Source organism: Cucurbita pepo, chromosome 8 (assembly GCF_057944985.1).
Source record: "Cucurbita pepo subsp. pepo isolate OVF chromosome 8, ASM5794498v1, whole genome shotgun sequence".
NCBI classification, from domain to species: Eukaryota; Viridiplantae; Streptophyta; class Magnoliopsida; order Cucurbitales; family Cucurbitaceae; genus Cucurbita; species Cucurbita pepo.
The window spans coordinates 9730436-9740601 of record NC_141805.1 but is presented as its reverse complement, the minus strand read 5'-3'; the positions used below and the strand labels follow the sequence as shown (position 1 = coordinate 9740601).

The 10166-nt window shown below is 33.3% G+C and overlaps 1 protein-coding gene across 7 annotated transcripts; it reads right to left on the bottom strand.

Moving 5' to 3' along the window:
- Nucleotides 1-2558: 2558 nt before the first annotated feature.
- Nucleotides 2559-10072, bottom strand: LOC111800825 (transferases, transferring acyl groups). 7 transcript variants are annotated; one of them, XM_087126391.1, is made up of 16 exons: nucleotides 9934-10072; nucleotides 9788-9851; nucleotides 9616-9685; nucleotides 8302-8435; nucleotides 7800-7873; nucleotides 7564-7642; nucleotides 7370-7459; nucleotides 5665-5738; nucleotides 4879-4966; nucleotides 4296-4422; nucleotides 4109-4213; nucleotides 3592-3721; nucleotides 3435-3486; nucleotides 3310-3354; nucleotides 2897-2995; nucleotides 2559-2813 (listed from the first exon to the last, which is right to left on the bottom strand). In XM_087126391.1, the coding sequence occupies exons 1-16, from the start codon at nucleotides 9984-9986 to the stop codon at nucleotides 2661-2663; spliced, it is 1437 nt and encodes a 478-aa protein (XP_086982517.1). In that variant the 5' UTR covers nucleotides 9987-10072; the 3' UTR covers nucleotides 2559-2660. The 7 variants fall into 7 exon arrangements, with proteins under 7 accessions (XP_086982517.1, XP_086982512.1, XP_086982514.1 ...); XM_087126386.1 differs by having other exon boundaries at nucleotides 3310-3372; nucleotides 9640-9685; XM_087126388.1 differs by having other exon boundaries at nucleotides 9640-9685.
- Between the last annotated feature and the right edge of the window lie 94 nt (nucleotides 10073-10166).

Here is a 10166-nt window from a genome sequence, read left to right as displayed (position 1 = left end):
AAGCGTAAAAAAATTAAAATAAGGTAGGTTGCATTAATGAAAAGCATAAGACCTAAAATTATCAAAATTTAATGTCATTTTCAACTCATAACATAACTTCATATATTTTTAATACTTCATTCAACTTTGTACATAACTTCTTAATTTACTAAACCCCAACTATCTATCTATCTATATATATATATATATATATATATATATATTTTTGATATTGACTTCTTTGTCCTTATATATTCTTCTCATTTTCGTCCATTTTTTCTTATTTATCAACAAATTAAATTAAATAATGTTAATAATTAAATATTAGTTCGGGATGATTACTAATCTATACACGAATTTCTTCTATCATTCTGTTGAATACGTTCTAAATTTGATTGTCTGTTCGGGTAAATAAAGGGTAATTTTGTAATTAAATAGAATAATGAAGCTTTTTTTATGGATTTTTTTTATGGTAGCTTAGTAGGAATACACATTAAAAAAAAAATATTTTTCCTTTTTTTTTTTTTTTTAATAATTATTTCATATGTGTCTTTCTTTCCAAACCCATTTATTTTCTATTTAAAAAGCACTTTTTGACAAATTTAATAATTAAATCACTAAATTGGTTTGTCACTCTAAAATGGAATGTGGGTCCCACCTTGGGATTGGAAATAAAAATTACATAAAAATAATAACAATAAAGTTGCTTTTTCAATTTATAATTTTCCAAACCCTAAAAAAGACAGTCGGTTGTGTTGCATATGATTCAACATACATGTGTAGGTGGCTAGTATGGTTGAACAAGCTTAAATTCTGCACCATCGATATTTGGTTGGCAAAGACAAACCTCACCTAAGGTCGAATGAAACAGCAAAGTGGGCCGAAAAATATATATGAAGTTTAAGATCCTTTGATGCTGGTCGTGAGCGTGTCAAGATCACGACGTTGCAAGGTTGAAAAAGTACGATAGTGACAATACCCGTTAAATTAATTATGTGTATGGGTTAATTATAGTTGATGTTATTTGGCATGCTTAATTATCATGGTAATTATTAGCATATTAGGTAAAAAAACATTACCTAATTAGGTGAGAGTGAGAAATAATTCCATTTATTTATAATATTATAAAGCTATGAAAAATGATTGTTCTATTGTGTCATTTATTTATAAACCTAACCTTTTTTTTATATATTTATGTTATTTTATTTTATTTATTTATTTTAGTGAATATATATATATTATTCTTTAAAAGAAAAATAAAGATGAAATGGATTTGAATTATAATGGAAATCCCTTTGACCCATTAGAATTTATCCGTTAAGATTTTGTTTGATAATTATATTTTTTAAATATATTTATTAAAGACATTTTTAAAATTAAGCACAATTTTTAAGCCTTAAAAAATTAATAATTCAAATGCATTTAAAAGAAAAGGTAATAATTTACCAAATAAATTTTTAGAAAGAGAATAGAAAACTAAAAATAAATAAATAAATAAAATGGGCCTTATTATTATAATAATAAACTAATAAATTGTGATTATAATTTAACAAATTTTGATAAAAATTAATATTAATATTTATTGAAAATGAAACATTATTGAATAAATAATTTTGTCATTGGATTTTAACGTCCGGACTGACAACTGGTGGGACATCCAGGAAAAGAGACACATTCTATGGGCCATATGGGCTTTGGCCCATTCCGACAATCTACTTTCTGTGGGGCCCAATAATGATGGAAATGGATAATTCATGCAATAAATAAATAAATAAATAGATAAAAAGATAAATAAAACCCATCCTTTTCATTACTTTAATCATTTCTAAAGTATTTAGATTTTAAAAACAAAAACGTTTATGATTTCTTTTTTTTTTCTTTTTTCTTTTTCTTTTTTTTGCACAAACCCATGTAAAAGATCGAACATAAATCATATAGATAGACCATTTTCGACTTCTATTATTACTAACAAGATAAGAGCGTAGACGAGTATAAAAAAAAACTTCTATTATTACTAACAAGATAAGAGTGTAGACGAGTATAAATAAACTAGGAAAACAAAAACATCGACGACATCCTCTATATTTTCTTGCCCATTTTATGTTTAGTTTAGCTCAAAAAAAAAAAAAAAAAAAAAAAAAAGAAACATCGACGATGTGCAAAAAAAGAAAAAACATCGACGATATCGACGATGTGCAATATTTACAAAATGCATCAAATGACAGAACTACCCTTCAATTACCTTTGTTTATTTAATGTTCTAAAAACTATTGGGCCGTAATGATTTAAGCCCAAAAATAATAATCTCTCAACTCCGCAGGGCTGAATTTGAGCCCAAATCACTTATGCTAGTGGGCTAACAGTCTTCATCTGCCAAGTTGGAGCCAAAATAAATGTAATTCTAACTTTTTTTTTTGTTTTTAATGGCCAAAAAATGGGAGCAATAATGGTAATTTCAAACGATGATACCTTAGATAGCTTCTATTATGTGCAGATAATCGTAATTATTGACCTTCAGCACACTAATAACGGTCATTGACTACGATTTAATATTCTATGAGTTACCTGACAACCAGATCTCGTAGGGTCAAACTTTGTTCCATGAGAATAGTTTAGATGCACACAAGCTGGTTCGAACAAAGTTAACCTTTACAACAACAATAAGATTGATGTTGTTTTGCCTACCAAAACTTCAACCTAATGCCATAGAACTTGGCCAGTCCCGTTAGCGTCGATAAAGTAAATGCATACGCAAGCAAAATAAATAAAGCGAAGATGGATGACATGGACAGGGTATCGACAGACAAGTTAACTAACCCAGTGAGCAAGTTTGCCTGAAAGGAGAAAAAGATAATGAAAAATGGAAAAGAGATAAAAAAAAAGGCATACAAAAGGATGGAAATGGAAGAGATGTTACCAAAAGAAATGCAGCCAATAAATTGCTGTTGAACGCTTCTTCAAGAACAGAAGTTCCATTTCCAGTAACATAACTAGAAAGCATTAGTATTGCCAAAACCTGTAAAATAATGTTGCTATAAGTTTCTCGATCATGGCGCAAAAGCTACCGTCTCTTCGACTACTTCCGAGTTTTGGAGTGAAATTCAGAGGCATACATATCATTTATCCTATTCAGTTATGAGAAAGAAAATCAATGAACATGCAACGATAAATCATTCTATTCTGGATTATTGGTAGAAGCGCCATGGCCTGATTCCAACCTCCTTAAATATGCCATACCAGAATGGCCAGTAGCAGTGTTCTTCGATTCAAGATAACGAGTCCTAAATATATAGTTTTTCTGGTGGTAGGAAAACGAAAAGGAGTTCGAACCTGTAAATTTTGTGCCAGTACCAGATTAACGTATGCCAGGTTGCACTGCAAAAAAAGATTTAACTATAGTTTTATGAAAACCATTATGAATGTAAAGAGATGGCTTAGCAGAGAAATGTCTTTACCGTTCTTCGAGAAACTCTCTCAACATAGGAATCCAGAAGCAAGGTTGCCATCCTGACACAGGCATTAAGATAAATTTTAGAATTTTAACATCCATTCAGGCATTCTTTTCCTGAAAAAGAAAAAAAATCTTGCAGAGCTCAAGGTATAGAGTAATACCAAAAGGAAAGAGCAAGTATCCAAACTATTATCCTTGCTCTTCTATTGCTCCTTAGCGTAGCAGTTGAATTTTTTCCAAAGAAGATAGAGTTTCCCAACTGCACACCAATAAGGTAAATACTCCAATACCCTGCGAATGGAATGATCAATTACTGAGCACACTGTGACAGTAAAGGAGGATTAAAAGTTTTTCGTTTCCCAGGAAGAAAAAAGAAAAAAATCCAGAATCCATAGAGAATATCAAAGAGAGTAAGGAATTTCTCGAACAAGCATATCAGCATGCGACAGCTAAATTCAATCAAAAGCAAAGCTTTCGACCATTTCGATTTGAGTTTCTGGGTTTCCTGAGAAAAAAATCTCTTGGTTTTTGTTCTTCTTCTTTCAAATCTTGGTCTTGTTTTAATTGTAGTTCTTCGGTTGAGTTCGTTCTTTTATTCAAATGCAGCCTATATGCTAAAATATGCTAAAATTGCTAAAATATGCTAAAAATTTAAACCAAATTTAAACCAATGCTTACCAAATATGCTAAAAATTCCTTCCTTGTTTTGGCTGATTATATCTGATCCCCTCTGATTTGAAAGAAGATAAATATTTAACCCATACGTCAACCAACACTGGTACCCTGCAAAACAAAATGCTTAATGAACTTATCATAGATTCTGAGGTTATACTTGCTAACAAGATATAATTTAGTTGAACTATACCTACTAGAATTGTTGTACCAATAATTCCAGAATATTGTGGAGGAATATTAATGATAGTGGTAAGAATTGATACACCAGCAAGTGTGAAAAAGAAATTCCAGTGCACCCCATATTCTCCCACATGAACCTACAAGAAGACATCAGAAGGTATGTTTCACGTATAAAAATTTAAATTGAAAAAAAAAAAAATATGCCCCCATATGTCAACAGCGAGTTTGTTTGTGGAGCAATATATTTTATAGGTAACAGCCTTGGGCAAACGCAGACTTTTTCGATAAGAATAAATTTCATAGCTAACATATTCTATGATCTCTTCACAATTAATATATTTCAATTACACAGTGAAAGAAATTAGCCTAATAGGGATGTCCTCCAATTGCACAATCTATAGCATATATTATGTTGCAATCATGTTCAATAAAACATATCATGGTATTCTAGTTAATGTGTGAAAATTTTCCATCATTTCAATATACAGAAGCATAATCTTAATAAAATGCAATCGTGCAATACATCTCAAAGACTCCACCTACATTTGACATTAATATATTAATGTGATTGAAAAACCAACAAACGAACTTACCTGATAATCTACACCAGTAGTAGTAATAAGACGAACTAGTCCAAGAACAATAAGAGGAAAAACAGATTTTAATGCACCTTTTTGCTTTCTGAAAAAGAAAGAAGAACAACAAATTGTGAAATGCTCTGCAGCTGAATTCCACATATTAGTAAACAATGTAACCACAATAATTTAATGAGTTAAAGAAGGAAATAACTTGAGTGAAAATAACGAACGATGAAAGGTGTTATAACTAATCCTCCAAGTCAGGCAAACGTGGGAGCTTGAATAAAGAATAGTGCACATTGAGTAATACTAGGAACCTTGTTCATATGGCTATTCTTTCAAGTTCTAGTTCACTTTGTCTTGAATCCAAGATTAATCAATAAAGAATATCTAGAATGCAGTGATTTAGTCATAATGTTGTTAAGGATTTCCCCCCATGTCCTAGCTTTATAAAAGGAATCATGTTTGACGTTTAATATTTAAGGAATATATATTTCAGTGTTTTAAGGCAGGAATCCATTTTCCCTATCAGTTTTGAGTATTATTTACATGTTAAAATTCGTAGAACAATTTTATTATACCCATCCATGGCATGTCAATTTTTGGAGATTGTCTTATACCATACGTTTCAAAACTTTTCTGATCAATAAGAATACATGGGTGTGTTTCAAGCATATAACTGCATAGAGACCTCATAATGCTCTCGTAAGAGTGATGACCTCAAGAATAGAACTAAATACCCATCAGGCAATGAAGATGTATATGAATACATACCATATGATAAAGGAATGAATTACTCACGTGGATGGGACATTTCGTGCCTGCTGAGAAACTAATGAATTTGCCAGCACAAATGAACCAACACCAAGATCCATCTGTAATACTCGTGTTTGAATATCATCAGTTAAGTGGTACATACTATGAGAATTATCACTAATTAGTAGAATTACGTATTCTTCACTGAAAGATTAAGGCATACATTAAACAATAATGGAAGAGTGAAAGTGATAAGAACACGTAAAGTAAGGAATAGTGGATGTCGGGACGTCAAAGAATAAAGTGGGAATTCGGTTGGATAATCATACTCTTTAATGCTCTAGCTATTAGTTTGTAACAGAAATGTCCCTATAAAGATGAATATCTTATCCACACAACCTGAAAAACTCCAAGAAGTGGCCACTTCAGATCCCACTGTATACTGAGATCTTCAGCTACTTATTTATCCTCCCAGGTTAGCATTTTATTTTTTGAGAGACTGGGAACAAAAGCAAGAAGGTTTCCAATATTGGTAATCTTGTTCCAGAAAGATGCACAATCGTGTCTCAAGAAAATGAAGCTAAATTTCCAATATTGTTCCTTTCAGAGATTTCTCTATCATGCCAACTGCATATGACATCGTTTGACACCAGAGAGATAATCTATAAAGAGAGTAGTCAAGCAGAGAAGGAGAAAGATATAAACGTTAGATGGCAAGACTAACTTCAGACTACAATTTCACACTTCATACCTTTCTCCAGGTCTCAGTTTCCCCAAAACCACTAATATCCTCCAACGGTCACAAATGTCAGAATTGTTACTTCTACAATTATTAGTTACAAAGGCCATTTTTGTTTTAATATAAATCAACTTTCACTTAGATAGATGAAAGTACCAGAAGAGAAGCCATACAAAAATACATGGCAAACGCAAGAAAAGCTTGAAATTATTTTTTAATATCCACAAGTGTACGGACCAGCTTACGCCCACTTCACAAGGATAACTGTCTGACCCTTCTACATTTGGCTGCCAAGAAAACTCGTAGTATAATAAATCCTAAATAGATTACCACCATGTCCCTGATTGGCTCCTAGGCCAACTCATGGTGCTTCACTAAAGCTTAAATTATAATTTAGAACAAGGAAGAAAACGGGAAAAAAAAATGGTGAAAAAGAGACTCCAATTCTTAGCAACTAAAACTAGGGAACAATGTCAACCATGACCTCTTCTAAGGTACAAACAGGAGAGGGGAATCCAGAGTAAGGATAAAGAAGTGGCTAAAGAGACGATTTTTACCACAGAGAACTTGGTTTCAAAGGAAAATACCACAACCACTTATACAAAAGAGCTTCCCTTTTCAGGCTTAATTTCCAACTCCAGTACCCCACCACAGAAATTAAAACCTGTGTTAACCAAATGATGGCTATCACCCTCCCCATCCCTTGCCACAAAGAGCCTCCCATCAAGTTCTCCAAATTGTCAAAAACAGAATTACATATATGTTAAAATGGACAATAAAAAACATAGAAACAGAGGACTAATTGAGTGAAAGTAAGCCTATACTTTGGGTGGGGTGGGGTGGAGGAAATGTCGATAAATAATTTTTAAAACGAAAGTGTCATCTAGGTTGTCTGCCAAGCCCGAAAAATAAATAGTGCTAAGATTTTATATACAAAAAGTGAGAATAAAGATGAACTTTAAAAATAATAATAATAAAGTAAAGGTTGTTGATAACTGAACAAAAACTTACCAGACTTGTACCGTAAGTCTCTGTCTTAGCATATCTTCTGGGAAATATTCTGAAATCAACAGCCAATATGCACAAGCATGTTGTGATCATCTGCATTGACATTTTTAACAAAAAGAATATTCTAGATGATATGAGAATATAGACTACATTTGCACGAAACATGTGATAGATAAACAATGATTTAAAAAGCATACCACAACAACCCTAAAAGATGAAATATTTTGCTTTAGACTTTGGTTTGCTGTTTCCCAAGTTGGAGAATGACTGTGAATTCTGTGTTGGGAGTACAATGGCTTTTTGTCAGCGTGATGCAGAAGAGACTTGTTTGCCCAGCAGCAGCTCATGCAACATTTTATATACTACGAATGAACAATAAGGATAATTCCCCAGTAAAAAGTACAATATTTAATATGAAAAGAAAATGTCTTACCCTTTAGCTGCAATCAACAACAATAATAGAAAAGTCAATAAAACCGCACACAGACATGACCATTCTGCTAGAACCTGTCATATGAATAATTAGGAAACAAAACCACCCAAGAATTAGTCCAGGATACCAAATGAGCAAATTAAGTCGGTCTCAAATGAAAATAGACAAAACTTATCAAGATGAGGGATTTCCAATCATAACAATTAAATGAGGCATTTATCATGGAAATGAAGAGGATTACGAAAGGAAAACATAAAAGTGAAATAGAACATCTCTCTCATGTAAACATATATCCCTCAGACCCCATTTGAGTCTATAAGCACCACATTCAGAGTCCAGAAATAAAAATGTATTGAGTACATCTGCATAAAGAAATCCTCAGCCTAAAGCAGAAAAGAAGAAATAGAGATCATAGTGATGAATCATATAGCATTTATGTGATGAACTACAAATAAACAAATACTCTTGATACAATACGTTTAATCTCCCATACATTACTTACAGTGAAAAATAAGATAGTGGGAATCACGATAACAAGAAAATCTACAGTAATGGCAGCCAAGTATCGCTTCAAGCTCTTTGAGTGGATAACTGGATTGTCACTTTTCTTCAGTGAAGCATCTGCAGCAGTATGATCTGGTAACAAAGAGATCTAAGATTAACCACATGATGAAGAAAGGAAATAACAGTTCCATACATTCATAGTATTCCATGTTAGACGAACACGACTCTCCACAATGGTATGATATTGTCCACTTTGAGCATAAGCTCTCATGGCTTTGCTTTGGGCTTCCCCAAAAGGCCTCATACCAATGGAGAGAGTATTCTTTGATTATAAACCCATGATCATTCCCTAAATTAGACGATGTGGGACTTTCATCATCCAACACCTCCCCTCAAACAAAGTACGCCTCCCCTTAATCGAGACTCAACTCCTTTTCTTTTGGAGTCCTTTGTTCGACATTTGAGGATTTACCAATCTATTGGCACGACTAAGTTTAGGGCATGGCTCTGATACCATGTTAGACAAACACGACTCTCCAAAATGGTATGATATTGTCCACTTTGAGCATAAGCTCTCATGGCTTTGCTTTGGGCTTCCCCAAAAGGCCTCATACCAATGGAGAGAGTATTCTTTGATTATAAACCCATGATCATTCCCTAAATTAGCCGACGTGGGACTTTCATCATCCAACATTCCATATCTAGAGGCTTGGTCAACCTAATTGAGCCTTTGCAAACAAATAAGCAACTGTATCAGATGATGCAGTCAGACCAATCCCAACATTTTGAACACAATCCATTCATCATCAAATTGTAGTAGGAAGACAATAATAATATTTGCATGCATAATACCGTTGTAAAACTAAAGTTTTGGCATTGTAGAGGAGGTCATAACCTAGTAAGTGGCTAAATAGCTACTAATTAGTTAGCTACTACTTTTTTTGCTCAACCTATATCAAGGTACCAGTGTAATTCCGAGGAATGATCATAAAGAACTTCAAATTTGGGTAGCCATTTCGAAACATTAGTTGCATCACAACTCGATCCTGTGTCTCTGTTATCTCATCCACCCAGGAAAGAAAAGGGGGCGGAGGGAGTCAATTCAACCGTCTTGCATCGTAACTGTTAAAGCCTATTCTTTAAGAAAGAAAATGAAAGCTAAAATTTGAGACGGAGTTCCGAGTTTGATACTAGAGCAAAAGCACGAGTCCGAATGAGCTGAGGAATCCAGAATTAAGAAGTTCAACCCGCCAAATGCTACTTCAAAACCCACATGAATTGGAAGAAAAACAACCATAAAAAAACAATCAACTCAGAAAAGCTTTAAGAGACACACCAATCACGCCGCTGGAGTAGAATGAATGCCGAAGAATCACCAGAATCTGCACACTCAGAGAGAAAAACAGCCAAAAAAAATTCCAGTAAGCCAGAGAAGTAGTGCAACACAGAAAAAATGAGATTAAAGGAAAACCAAAGGGAATTACAGGTATAATAGTGGAAAGCGCCGCGATCTCGATCATAGAAGATCCAGTCAAATTGCTAACGAATCTGGAGATCGAAAGAAATGAACAAGAAACATGGAAAGACAAAATTGAAGCTGAGAAACATGAAGGAAAATGGGATTACTCACTCTTCTTTGAGAAGTTTATTGGGATTGAGAGAATTGCGCAGAGAAGAATCCATAGCTGAAACTCGCGGGAAAGGAAGAGAGAAGAAATGAATCTAATTACGTTTCTTCTCCCCTGCTTAGGTTAATTACACGACAAAATTATTCTCCCAATTCTACCCCTCCATTAAAACCCTTTTCCCAATTATACCCTCTCCTATTTGTTTAGCTAACAAATTCAAAAAATTAATATTATA